Source organism: Accipiter gentilis, chromosome W (assembly GCF_929443795.1).
Source record: "Accipiter gentilis chromosome W, bAccGen1.1, whole genome shotgun sequence".
In the NCBI taxonomy this organism is placed as follows: Eukaryota; Metazoa; Chordata; class Aves; order Accipitriformes; family Accipitridae; genus Astur; species Astur gentilis.
Window position 1 is genome coordinate 31,194,799 of NC_064918.1, and position 14,021 is coordinate 31,208,819.

The window sequence follows — 14,021 nt, forward strand, 5'->3', positions numbered from 1 at the left end:
AACTTAAAAAAATTCCACCAGGATTTATTTTATTCCATTTTATGTTCATGGTAACATCATTACAATTCTCCCTATCAATACTTCTAAATGTTCATACTGATACTAAAAAAATCATCTGGAGAACTGCTCATCTATGTATATGGATTAGAACGAGCAAACAATATGAATGTAAAGGTGTACAAACAAAATGCAGTAGACTACAAACAAGGCATTTAATGGTTTATGAGCTAAAATTCGGTAACACTGATCATCAGTAACTGGATTTTGACAATGCTATGCTTTTAAAATGACAAAACAAAAATCCTTTAGAAGAGCTGGGTTTTAGAGATATAGTTTTAGATCTGTTTTAGAGATATAGCTAAGTTTGATGATCACGAGTTTGTAATACTTGGAAATAATCACCTTAGCCCTGTGAGAAAAAGAAAAGAGAGCGAAAGAGGGTGTGCACAAAAGTGAGAGAGAATAAGAGATAAAAAGATAGGGAGAAAGAGGATGTGAAAGATAGCGAGAGAGAAAGATATAAAATAGAGAGCGGGAGTCAGAGGTGGGTAAGGAAGGCATGAGAGGGAAAGGTAGGGGGGGAGAGCAGGAGAGAGAGAGAAGTGGGAGGAGATATAAGTAAAGGGGGGAAGGGGGAGAGGGGGAGATGAATAGAGGGAAGGGGGAGACAGGGAGAGGGAGATGGGGAGGGGGAGAGGTATACAGGAGATGGGGGAGAAAGAGACAGGAAAAGAGGAAGAAGAGGGAGAAACAGAGTGGGGGAGGTGGACACACAGAGAGGTTGATATGGAGGAAGAGAGAAGGGGAACGAGGCAGCAAAAGAGCAGGAGAAAGATAGAAAAGGATGGGGGAAGAGAGAGCAGGATTAAATAGCAGAGGCGAAACATAGGATGAGAATGAAAAAAGATAAGGGGAAAGGGGGGAGAAAGAGAAAAGAGAAGAAAAAAGATTGGGGGAGAGAGAAAGAGGGAAGGAGAGAGAGAGCAAAGGGAAAGGGGAGGGGAGGGAGGGAGAGGGGGAAAGGGAGAGGGGAGGGGGACGGAGAGACAGAGGAGAGGGAGAGAGACGTGGATAAACAGAGCTTTTGAGACCAAAAAGGGGGGGGGGGGGGTGGAACAGAGATGGTGGGGGGGAGAGATAGGTGGGGTAGCACGGCGGGGGGGGGGCTAGGACCAAGACAGAGGGAGACTGAGAGCATGTGATTGTGACAGGGGGGGTGTTCACATCGGGGGGGGGGGGGGGCTGAGAGTCACCCACACAGTGAGACTGAGAGAGTGATCAAGAGAAATAGAGATGCCGAGCCCAAGATGGAGGGGGAGGGAGAGAGCATAGGGTACCGAGGCAGTGAGGTGGTGAGTGAGAGAGGGTGAGAGAGTGCGAGAACGCTTGTGAAAGGGAGACCAAGAAAATCAGATGGGTGCAAATGGGGACGGGACGGGACAGGGGACTCAGGGAGAGAAAGTCTGAGACCTGGAGAAGGAAAGGGAGAAGAAGAATGAAGGAAGGAGAGATGGAGAGATTGGGGGGGGGGGGGAGACGGAGATGGGAGATGGGGGGGGGGGGCACCAAGACAGACCAGGTGACACTGAGAGGGAGAGTGTGAGAGACCAAGAACATGTGAGAGAGACCAAGAAAATGATGGGGGGTGGGGAGTCCTGAGGCTGAGAATGAGAGAGAGAAATTGAGAGAGAAGTGGAGAATGACCCCAAGAGAGCGAGATGGGGAGAGCTAAAATGAGTGAGGAAAGGGCTGAACAAGGGAGAGGTGCTGAGGGAGGCTCTGAGAGAGAGACAGAGAGAGCCTGAGCAGAGGGGTAGACTGAAACACTGAGAGAGATGTACCAATAGAGAGAAAGGCAGCAAGACAGAGAGAAGCATGAAAGAGTAGAACCACGGTGCACAGCTAGAAAGAGGGGGGGTGGGGGTGGGACAGAGACCAAGATTGAGAGAGTGAGCAAGACTGAGAAAGAGAGATGGGAGGAAAGCAAGTGAGTGAGGGGGGGTCTGAGAGAGGGTCTGAGAGATGGGGTGAGTGATGGGGGGCAAGCAGGGTGGGGAGAGCAAGAGCAAGTGTGAGGAGAAGGAGCATGCGGGGGGGGAGGGAGGCAAGGGGAGATGGAGGGAGACGATGGAGAGATGGCAAGAGATGGGGGGGGGGGCGGACTCAGAGAGACAGAGAGTGTGAGACACAGAGTAAGAGCCAGATGGCAAGGTAAGAGGGGGAGAGAGACAGGGGGCGGGGAGAGACCTGGAGATACTGACATGGAGGGGCAGAAAGGGAGATAGCTGGAGTGAGAGCCTGACAGAGAAAGAGACCAAAGGCTTGAGAGTGCAATAAATTGAATGACTTTGAAATAGAGCACGAGAGAGGCGGAGGGAGGTGTCTGGGAGAGTGGTCAAAAGACATAAAGAGCTTAGGGGGGAGGAGGAGAGAAGCGGGGAGAGGGAGGGAGGAGAGCCATATAATGTAGGAAGAGCGACAAGGTGAGACAGAAGGTGTGATAGACAAGGGGGGGAGGGGGGGAGACAAGGTGGGAAGGGAGAGGGACAAAGTGGAGGGAGACACACAGACAACATGAGAGGTGCACACACACAATGTGAGAGATACCGAGACACAGACAACATGAGAGAGGCACAGCAGGAGAGAAAGAGAGCATGCAAGCTTGAGAGGCACACACAACATGAGAGAAAATGTGAGAAAACATGAGAGAATGTGAGATGAGAGACAGACAGACATACAATGAGGCTGGCACAAGAGATGCACAAGAGACAGAGACAGATGCATGAGACAGACAGACACACAAGAGAGAGAGACACAATGAGAGACATACATGAGACATACACACCTAGAGAGAGACAGAACGGGAGGCGACAAGCACGCAAGGCTGACATGAGACAGGCACAATGATACAGGGGGACACACACAAATAGAGAGTCAGAACGTGAAACGAGAGAGACGTGAGAGATGGGCACGGGCACAACTAGAGGGCGCGACAGAATGAGAAGCACAAGAGAAACAGGCACAAGCAAGATGAGACAGACACACGAGACACACACAATGAGACAAAGACACAGACGAACAACAAGAGAGGCAGAACAGGATGTGAGAGAGGCACACAGCAAGAGACGGACCCAGGGAGTGAGATGGAGACAGGCACGATGAGAGCGCAACACACAACTAGCGAGAGAGAGACAAGAAGGGAGGCACCGGACAAGAACCAAGAGACACACAATGAGACAAACACGTGATACAGACACATAACGAGAGACAAGGCATGAAAGACTTGATGAAAGAGCAAGGAAGAGTCACAAGATGGACGCAAGATGTGGACGTGACAAGAGAGTGACAAGAGGGAGAGAGACGAGAGACAGACCCACAAAACTAGAGACAGATGCAGGAGACAATGGGACAGGCACAATGAGAGAGCAAGGCGTGCAAGAGAGACACACACAATGAGAGAGACAGATGCATCAAGAGCCAAACAGATGAGACTGAAAGAACTAGAGGGAGACAGAACAAGATAGATGAGACAGAGACAGGCACACGAGACAGGCACACACGAGATACACAGACACATGAGAGAGAGAGCGTGCGCAAGACAGAGAGGCAGACATGAGGGAGAGACAGACCAGCACGAGAGACAGGCACAGAGACACAACTAGAAAGAGAGAGACAGAACAAGAGATGCACGAGAGACAAGCGACAGACAGAACTAGAGAGACAACGAAGAGACAGATGGGGGGGAGAGAGAGCGGGAGTGCGAAAGTAAAACTGGTCCTTAACTTGCCTTTGATTAGCTGATTAAAAGACTAATTAGAGGCCTATGGAAAAGGAGTCCCTCAGGCTTTTATCATCCCATCTTCTCATTTAAAGGGCTCTCCACATACTTCTACCCATTTACCTTGGCAGCACCAACTTGAGACAGTTTGAAAAAATACTTGTGGCTTTAAGCCCACTGACACCCCAGCACCACACAAGCTTTTGCACAGCTTCCCAGCGAAGCAGTCCAGCTTAAAAAAATAAATAAAATTGTCTCCCCCACTCCCAAAAGCAGGGTCAGCTCCTCAAATCAATGAACAAATGCTTTTACCAGCACAGTACAATGGCAGGAAAGAGCAGCAGCAACAGGCTAAGTAATACTACCATGAAGTTACTTATCAAACCATGCCCCTAATGTGTAGCAGAGAAGCCAAATCATACTGTCCTTAGAAACATGGGTTGGAAACATTAAAGAAAACCTCAAAGCAACAAGAAGTTGGGAAAGAATCTAGAAAATAAGAATTCCTGACACATCTACAGTCTCCTTCCTGCTACCAACTCATTGTAACAAAAGAACTCTTGACAACATCCATCAATGTAGTATCTAAAACTGTTGAGAATTTAACACCTAAAATAAAAGGACACTGATATTCCTGTAATACAGTAGTTTTCAGAAATGAGTTAGAAATAACTGAGGTACTACAGATGTATCACTACCATCCTCACCTAGTTTTGTGCTTTTAGGATTATTTAGACCACACATACCACCAACATCTTCATGAAAAGAGACCACATACCTCTCTTCCATACTCTGTGTATATATGTATATGTGTGTGAGTGCATGTGTACATCACATGAACAGAGCTAAAAAAATTAAGGATGTAAATCTAAAGATGTTTGTTATACTGTAATACCAAATGCATAGTGTAGTAGAAAGGTTTTCCCTCTCTCCCTTGTAGTAGAGACTACATACAGCAGCAATAAACAGCAGACATTTCAGATAAATGCAGTTTAAGTTCAAGTACAATATATTTTAAAAGGACACAATCTAGTTTCAGTAGGATTTTAAAACAATACATACTTATGCAAGTAAAAAAGAAAAACTTTGTCTACATAAACTAGCATATACCAGTTACTGATAGACTTCCTGACACAAAAATTTGATAAGAGTATGAAAACCCTTACATGCATTCATATGAAGATTTGTAGTAATTTAAATTGACTCTTTATGTAGGGTTCGGCGTTCGGAAGATCTCGCGATGTTACGGAAAGAAGGAGGGTTAGTCGCAGCCCTATGACTTATCTGTAACCCCGCCCACCCTTGTTAGTATAAAAGGAATTAACTGCGCAATAAAAGGCGGAAGTTGGCACTCACACTGTGTGTGTTATCTGTCTCTTCCCCTGGTCCAGGCCGACCAGTGATCTAATCGTGGTACCTTGATATGTAGTGAACGCTACATCTTTAAAAAAAAATATCTATTTTGTGACAGAGTACTCTTCGAGCCTAGACAAAATATAATGTTGTAGATTTTTCAGCCAAAGTTGTCACAGAGAGAGCCCTAACTGTTCAAGCTATTAAACAGCCTTCAGAAAGAAATTGTGAAACAATACTTAATCTTGGCAGTCATTTCCCCTTTCACTTAGCTAAAAGTACTGTATAAGTTTTCATTAAGTGTATTCTGATTTAGAAAACTAGATCTGTAAAGTAATTCATTTTCACAAATATTTACAGCACCTGAAAAGCACTACAGAAGGACAAAAATGTTATAATGTTCAAGCCTGAAAACAAGAAAAAAGAACAGTCACATCACTGATACACTGCTAATTTAAAGTAATTATGAATTTAGCAATACATTTTTAAACTTGAAAGATTTTCAGATAAAACAAACCTAATTAATTTAGCCAGTCACTTGTGAAATAACAGACTTCCTCCTTTTGGCTTCTCCTTTTTCTTCATTGCCCTCAGTAGGCTCTTGACAACTTTTGCAAATAGTTTCATTGACAGCACTGTTAACAGCTGGATGCGACTAAAATACAAAAATATCACACTTGAAATCTAAATACCTTCCTAAACTACAGAATAAAGATATTAAAAGTTGCACTGTATCTGAAGATCTAAGTAACCTCTGGTTAAAGCTGCAAGAATGTTAAAACACCTTATCTAATTTATTAATTCTCAATTTAAATTGAGAAGTGACAGTATTTTGATTATCTACCTTTCAAGCTCTCATTCACTAACAGCAGCTCATATTTAGGTTATAAATACTGCAGGGGAATGTTTTCTGAAGTGCTATTTAATAAATGGAAGAGTTCAGAGTCGAACATGGCTTGTCAGGATCTTTGGCCAAGAGATGAAGTTACATCAGAAATAAATTCCACCATGGGGTACCTTTTCCAAACATATGGTAAACTCCACACAGGTGCATTCTTGTATATACCTATAAATGTATGTTCTGGTTTTGGCTGGGATAGAGTTAATTTTCTTCTTAGTAGCTGGTACAGTGTGTTTTGAATTTAGTGTGAGAATAATGTTGGTAACATACTGATGCTTTAGTTGTTGCTAAGTAGTGCTTATCCTAAGTTAAGGATTTTTCAATTTCCCATGCTCTGCCAGCAAGCAAGTGTACAAGAAGCTGGGAGGGAGCATAGCCAGGACAGCTGACCCAAACTAGCTCAGTATATATACTGGGGGGAGATGGCCAGGAGAGGCAGATTGCTGCTTGGGTATCGGTCAGCAGGTGGTGAGCAATTGCATTGTGCATAATTTGTCTTTTCTTGTGTCTAATTTCTCTCCTTTTGTTATATTCCTTTTCATTCAATTATTATTATTGTTATTTTTTTAATTATTGCTGCTATTATTGTATTTTATTTTAGTTATTAAACTGTTGTGAGAGACTGAAGAAGTTAATGTCTCAAACATTGTGGTGGGGCAAGTTCTGCTTAACGACAAACTCTGCATAACAAAGAACCCTGCATAGCAAAGAACCACAGGTGAAAAGAAGCCGATCAGCACAGGTCGTCAGCAACAGGAAGGGGAGGGCATGCTGGAGGGCGCACAGCTCCCTGTTCTGATATGCTGAGCAGGGCAGCTCACCATGCATAGCCAAAGACCAAACAGTGGTTGTGAAATATGTTCATCTGATTCGTGTCAATATAAACGATGCTAGGGCCGCATAATAAAATGTGACCCTCACTGTATATGTAATCTTTAGTCGGTCCTCGTATAACTGCAGGCCGGGAGGAGACAGATGATATGTATATAGTTTGGGTTTTGTTGTTAACTGCACAGTGTTAAACAAAAGATCCTAGGGGAGAACTGAGGCATTTAGATGTATATTTAGCCTCAGAGACTGCAGTACTTAAAGTCTTGATGGGCGATTTGTTGTATGCATTTGTTGAGGGGGGAGGTGTCTGTTGTGAACTTGTTTGGGTTCTGGTGATCCCAGCTAGTGCTGTGCAAGGTGTCGGCTGTTACACAGGATGTCTGCTGTCTGGCACAAACAGTAGGGAGCCTGGTCAGAGATAAGTTTCTAAGCACCCACACAACCAGGAGATGGAGAAGAACACGCCTAGTATGAATATGTAACTGTAATAAACTTTGCATGACCAATTTGTTAATCAAACCTGTTGATTGTTAAAATATATTGATCTCTACAAACTTAGTAATTAAGCTGCTTTTAACCATAATAACCGCAGTAACCGGTGCAAAAACTAGATATTGAGCTAAGTAAGCAGGATGTGCCAGTCTTGATTACCTTATCATGTAACTCCTCAAGAGCAGTTTTCTGAGAAAATAAGGAACTGGTCCCAGAAACTGGCCAAGGCCGATTCCGTGGCTTGGATAGATAAACTTGAGGGAGTGTCCTCTTGGAACTAATTGTAATACCTCTTGGAATTAATTGTAATACCTCTTGGAACTAATTGAAATACCTCTTGGAATTAATTTTAATGCGAAGTGGGAATAGGTCATGAATATGTATAGGCGTACCGGGAAATCCCATACATATGTAACACTTAACTGTTTAACTATGAGACACATTACCGCATCAGGTGTGTGCCGTTGGTGGAGCGGAGAGTCCCCGGCCGCCCAGCGCTGTTTTGCCTGCTTGACTGCTTGCTTCAATAAACCTTGATTGGATTATCCACAGGCTGGTGTACAAATTTTCGTCGTAACTTATAACAATTTGGTGCCGTGACTCGGATAAGGTTAACTTGGTTTGGAATCTAAACTCTGGGGAGGCGCCCCATCCTTGGATGGCCCCAGAGTGGACAATATCCTTTCCAAGACCCTTACCTCCAAACCCTAAATTTGGCAAGCAGGCAAAAGAACATTGCAGTACCCCATAATTTTCGTGCACGAAGATCCGGACAAAGACTCCAGGTTAAGTGAGTATTGAAAGCGTTTCCCGTTCAGTCGGGGTGGGTTTCCCGAAGTGCGCATACACGAGACGCTCCCGAGAGGAGCAAAGTGAGTGCGGACCCTCTTGTAGTGCGGTTCTCATTGTCCACGAGGGCGTGAGCCACGAACGAGGGGCGCGAGTGTGTGTGTGTCTGTGTGTGAAAGAGGCACTTCGGAAGATGGGGCAGAAGAAAAGCAAGCCTTCTGACTCCATGGTGGGTTCCCTGGGGTGTAGTTCACCTGGGAAGAGGGATGACTCCATAGGGAATCCTAAGGTCAGTCTCCCTATGATACCACCAGATAGTCCTTTAGGGGTAATGATTGCCCATTGGGATGACTGCCCGCCCAGACAGGGCAAAAGCAGAGAGAAAATGATATATTATTGCATACAGGTGTGGGGTGGTAAACAAATTATAAGAGATCAGGTATTTTGGCCTGTTTTGGGGACATTTGAGGATTGGATATGTCAAGCCTTAAACATATATGTAAATTCTAAGGAACCCCTGAGTTTAGAAGAGAGTGAATATGCTAATTTATGGATAAAATTAGATACCCAAATCCATGTATTTTCTCTAAGTGAAAAGAACCATTAAAAAAAACCCCTAAAAGCCCCGAAGAACTTCCCACACCTCCTCCCCCTTATGTTCCCCCTACACTCGCACTTGACCCAACCCCCCCTTCCTCCTCTTCCCCGACCGCCCCAGACCCAGACTTAGACCTTCCAAGTTCCCCTGAAAAGAACAGGAGAATAATGAGGAGTCAGACCAGAAGGAAAAAGCAGTCAGAAGAAAAATTATACCCCTTGAGAGAAATAGCTGTAGGGGGTCCACAGCCTGGCATGGGAGTTGTGTCAGTACCTTTAAATTCCGGAGATGTAAGGGAATTCAAGAAGGAGATGGGGAACCTTTTAGAGGACCCCTTGGGAGTATCCGAAAGGTCGGACCAGTTTTTGGGTCCTAATATATATACCTGGGAAGAGTTGCAGGCCATTTTAAGTATACTATTCACAACAGAGGAAAGGGAAATGATTCGAAGAGCAGGAATAAGAGTTTGGGATCAGCAGCACCAACATGGTCCAGGCGCAGATATTAAATGGCCACTACAGCGGCCAAACTGGGATAACCAGAATGCAGAACATAGAACTCATATAACAGATCTGCGTGTTATAATTGTTCAAGGCGTTAAGGAATCTGTTCCTCGAGGACAGAATATTAACAAAGCATTTAGTGAACACCAGAAGAAAGATGAGACCTGTTGGGAATTGGCTTGATGAGAAAGGACATGGGTCTATGGAAAAGTTGTGCGAGCAGAGTTGTGTGTGAAGGAATGTCAGCGTGGGCAGCAAGACTAGGCCTTGGCCGAAGACTGCTGGCCTTGCTGATATCAGGAGAAAGACAGGGACGGTGTGACCTTGGCATAACTTCATAAGTAACTTTTGAAGAAGTTCCCATGAGAAAGTTACGGAACACGCATAGCTGCAAATCACAAGTGGGTGTGTTTTAGTAATGAATAAACATTAGCAATGTACCAATCATATTAGGACTAGTAGGCATAATTATCGCAAACTGTATAAATATGAGCTATCCGTGCAAATAAAGTTGAATCACTTCTATCACTCATATTGAGTCGTCTTCTGTGCATTCCTCCACCGCTCCAACAAATGGCGCCCGAACAGGGACCGAAGAAAGGGGAATTGGAGCGACGGACACTGAGAAGCACTGGTAGCAGCGACCGGGGGGCAAAAGATTAACCAAACGCTGATCGTCTTGGTTGGTGTGTTAACTCTCGTGCCTGGACTGTCCAAAAGGGGTTCGCCGTCAATGAGGGCTACTGGAAAAAGGCTGCAAAGACTTTTTAACCGAGGTGCCTTAATCAAAGTAGCACCCAGGAGTATCGAGAAGCCGGCCGGCAATGGATCAAGAGGTAGCCCTAAAATTATTACAGTGCTTTTTAGAAAAGCGGGGGGTAAATTGCGTTAAGCAAGTTTTGGGATTAGTTGCTTTAGGTCGTGTTAAGGGATGCTTTAAGAATCCGGATTTATTATTTGAGGAGAGTGAATGGCGTAGATTAGGAGACGTATTATGGGATATGGTAATTGACGATGATAAATCAGCTAAAAAACTAATGAAGCAAGGACAGAAACCTTTCAATTAGTGTGGGTACAGCTTCTGAGCTTAGTACCTGGAAAGCTATCGGAACCTCCCTATGGGATGAAATTAGTGACGGGTCTAAAGAAGTTAAAGGTCTTGCAACTTCATGGAAATTGATTAAGACAACTCTGTAAGAAATGAAAGCAGATCGTAAAGCGTCTGTGTCTGCTTTTGCTGCTCGCTATCTCCAACCGCAAGCGAAAGGGAAAAGCGGGGAGAAAAACATAATGCAGTGAGAGAGGCTTTTTGGAGCTTGTTCGCCTGCTCTTGTGCCCTTGACTTCTGCTCCACTCCCTGGGACTGCCGATATTAATCAGCCATCTGACAGTTCCCAAGCCTCCCTAACTGTACGATTAAAGGAAACCCTACAGAATCAGGGAGTGAGTAAAAATCTGCCTACAAAAAAACAGCCCCCAGATACCACCGTTCAACATGAACAAATTATACCTAGCATACACCCTGATTCAAATAATGCAAACAAGGACTTGGCTACTCTAATAATAGAACAAAAAGAGACAATGTTAGAATTGTTAAAGGAAATGCAAAAAAGAGACGGGGAAACCAACTGCACCCGTGATAGATGCGGAGCCGCTTGTAATAGCCACTGCAGAAGAAAGGCAGAGACATTGGAGGGGTGTAATAACAGATGCCATTATAGAAGGGACTATGCTCCAAGCATTCCCAGTTATTGCATCAAATGGACAGAAAAAATGGGAGGTGTTTGACTGGAAGGTCATTGAGAAATTAAGGAATGCTGTGAGTCAGTACAGAATCAAATTTGCGTTAACTCACCAAATACTGCAATTCATTTTTTCTGCTGATACGCTGATACCTCAAGATATTAAACAGCTAGCACAGTTGATTTTGACACCCGCCCAAATGTTAGTGTTTTTCCGGCAGTGGGAGAAGCTCTGTGATAGGGAACAAGCAACATCACGACAACAAACAGATCCCCTATGGGGAGTAACCATGCAGATGCCGATGGGTACTGGACCCTTCGCATCAGGGAACGCTCAGTTACAATGTGTCACTGAGGTTCATCATCTATCACAGATCTTGGCGTATCAAGCTTTTCTTACCATACCAGACAATATGTACAGCCATGCTTTTACCCAGGTGAAACAGGAGAATACAATTTATGACCACCCTGACATGAACGAGGGCATGAAAGAAAACATGTTCAAAATACTCGCTTTTGAAAATGCTACTGAAAAGACACGCAAAACATTGTGTAATTTCCCGAAAAATGCAGACGTCGTTGATATGATAGAATACATGGATCGATCAGTGGACTCACAGAAAGTAGCCTACGTTGCCACAGCTCTCCAAGGAGCTACAAAGAAACACAAGGCCAGTAAGACACCCTTGGTCAAGTGTTTTAACTGTGGCAAATGTGGACACATTAGGAGCAAATGTACAGGTACTGTTAACAGTAAGTGCTGCAACAAGTGTAAGAAAGATAACCATACCACCAAGAATACAGGAAGAAGGGAAACTTTACACCGACCGCGAAGGCCCCTCGCACGACGACACGAATGCAAGGGGCTTGAGCTGCCAGCCCTCAGGCAGCCTTGCAACCACCAGATCTGCCACTGCAGGAAGCTCCGGAGTGGATGTGGAAACCGCAGTACACATTCAACATAAAGGGACCATTGGGGTTTGGACTTAGTGCATTTTTAATGGGGCAATCTTCAACAGCTCTAGAAGGAATTCTGGTGCTCCCAGGGCTTATTGATGCAGATTATTGTGGGACTGTGAAAATTATGATTCATGTTTTAATCCCTCCTGTTTCTATTCCTAAAGGTACCAGAATAGCACAATTAGTTTCATTCAGGTCGTGTGTTCCAAACCCAGGTGAAGTACAACGTGGAGATGGTGGATTCGGCTCCACAGGGAAACCGCAGGTATACTTTGCCATGGACACAACAAGAGGTAAACCAGAAAAGGTAGTGCAATTGGAAGGGCCCGATGGAGTTGTCGTCAAGAAACCGATGACAATCAATACAGGAGCTGATGTTACGATTATTTCACGATGCATTTGGCCTCCATCATGGCCATCAATCAATCCAAATTTTGGTATTGCAGGGATAGGGGGCACACAAGCCACCTTAGTAAGTCAGCTACCGATTACATTTGTGTTCCCCGATGGTGAACACATTATGACGTGTCCGTACGTCATGACTACCCCAACTGAATTGTTTGGCCTCGTAGGCCGTGATTTATTGAGCCAAATGAAGGCAATGTTAGTGACGCATCCTTTTTAGGAGTGGTCACTGAGGGGTAGCCGATTCTGAAAATTAGCTGGAAAACAGATGAGCCTGTTTGGATTGATCAGTAGCTGCTAAATTCTGAAAGGCTGCTAAAAATACAAGGGTTAGTTGAGGACCAATTGATAGCGGGACATGTTGTCCCTTCTACTAATCCATGGAATACATAAATATTTACCATTCCCAAGAAAAGTGGGAAATGGAGACTGTTACATGATCTCAGAGCTGTGAATGCAGTGATACACAGTATGGGAGCCCTGCAGCCAGGTTTGCTGTCTCCAGTTATGCTTCCAGAAGAATAGGATTTGTTAATTATAGATCTCAATCATATGCGTTCTTGCACCAACCCGCTAGGATGTTAGCAAAGCAATTTGACTTACCACTTACTGATGCCCAAGGTATCGTTAAAGCATGCCCTGATTGTCAAAAAGAAGGGCTGGGCTTGGGCCGTGGGGTTAACCCACGAGGTCTTTTGCCATTGCAGTTGTGGCAAATGGATTTCACCCATGTCACGTGGTTTGGTGCAAAGCGTTCTGTACATGTGTGTATTGATACCTATCCTGCTGCCATGTGGGCCACGGCACGAACTGGAGAAAAGGCCTTACATATTGAATGACATCTTCACGCTTCTTTTGCAGTACTGGGTGTGCCTAAAGAAATTAAGATGGACAACGGCCCAGCCTATGGTTCTACACGATTTGCTTGATTTTGTAATTTGTGGGGAATTCACCATGGTACCGGTATTCCACATCTTCCCACAGGACAGGCTATTGTCGAATAGGCCAACCAAACCCTAAAAGAACATGCTGCAAAAACAAAAAGGGGGAACCCAGGGCTTACTCCCAGAGGAACGATTGGCCAAAGCCTTATTTGTGCTAAACTATCTTAGATTGACAGATGATCACAAAGACCCACCAATGGTAGTGCATCATGTTCTTTTACAGGCAGAAAGGACGCAACAAAGTACAGGAATCATGGTAATGTATAAGGACCCAGAATCCGGGAAATGGTGCGGATCAGCAGAAGTAAAACTTATTGGGAGATCCCGGCTAAGTGGGTCAAGCCATGGCTTCGTACTGATGTTGGAACCGGAATTGTCCCAATGGCAACTGGCACGGCACCAGTGGGTGCTGAAGCCACTGATCTGACAGATTCTAACTGATAGAGTATTACTAGCGGACACCGAGTCCTTCAGAGAGGTTTTTAGAACAGCGTGCCTTATTGTATATAGAACTTGCTTTAGGTAAAAAGTGTGTTAAGCATAATTTGATTAAACATAGTGTGATTACGGGAAGACAGTGTGGGGTAAATGTAAAAGTTAGTTAAAGCCAAAATTAGGGGTAAGGTCTATTTCCATTAATAACCTGGGAACAAGGTTGATTGTGTTTCCACAGATACAGGCCCACGACGGACTCCTGTTCGATTTGCACGACCATCATCATCTGG

The 14,021-nt window shown here is 44.5% G+C and overlaps 3 protein-coding genes across 7 annotated transcripts in view; 1 reads left to right on the plus strand and 2 right to left on the minus strand.

Annotated features, from left to right (window-relative positions):
* LOC126035485 (uncharacterized) overlaps nt 1-14,021 on the minus strand; it is a 349,826-nt gene that overhangs the window by 246,116 nt on the left and 89,689 nt on the right. The gene's annotated exons all lie outside the window — the stretch shown is intronic.
* LOC126035578 (lens epithelium-derived growth factor-like) overlaps nt 1-14,021 on the minus strand; it is a gene marked incomplete at its 3' end in the record, with an annotated part of 129,910 nt that overhangs the window by 45,661 nt on the left and 70,228 nt on the right. Inside the window, 1 exon segment of the mRNA XM_049794220.1 lies at nt 5,670-5,786. Coding sequence (XP_049650177.1) covers nt 5,670-5,786 — 117 coding nt within the window.
* LOC126035481 (endogenous retrovirus group K member 5 Gag polyprotein-like) overlaps nt 10,764-14,021 on the plus strand; it is a 432,730-nt gene continuing 429,472 nt past the window's right edge. For all 4 annotated transcript variants that reach the window (XM_049794120.1, XM_049794123.1, XM_049794122.1 and 1 more), the window contains exon 1: nt 10,764-12,111. In XM_049794120.1, the coding sequence (XP_049650077.1) occupies nt 10,975-11,952 (978 nt within the window). In that variant the 5' untranslated portion in view covers nt 10,764-10,974 and the 3' untranslated portion in view covers nt 11,953-12,111. The remainder of the gene's footprint in view (nt 12,112-14,021) is intronic.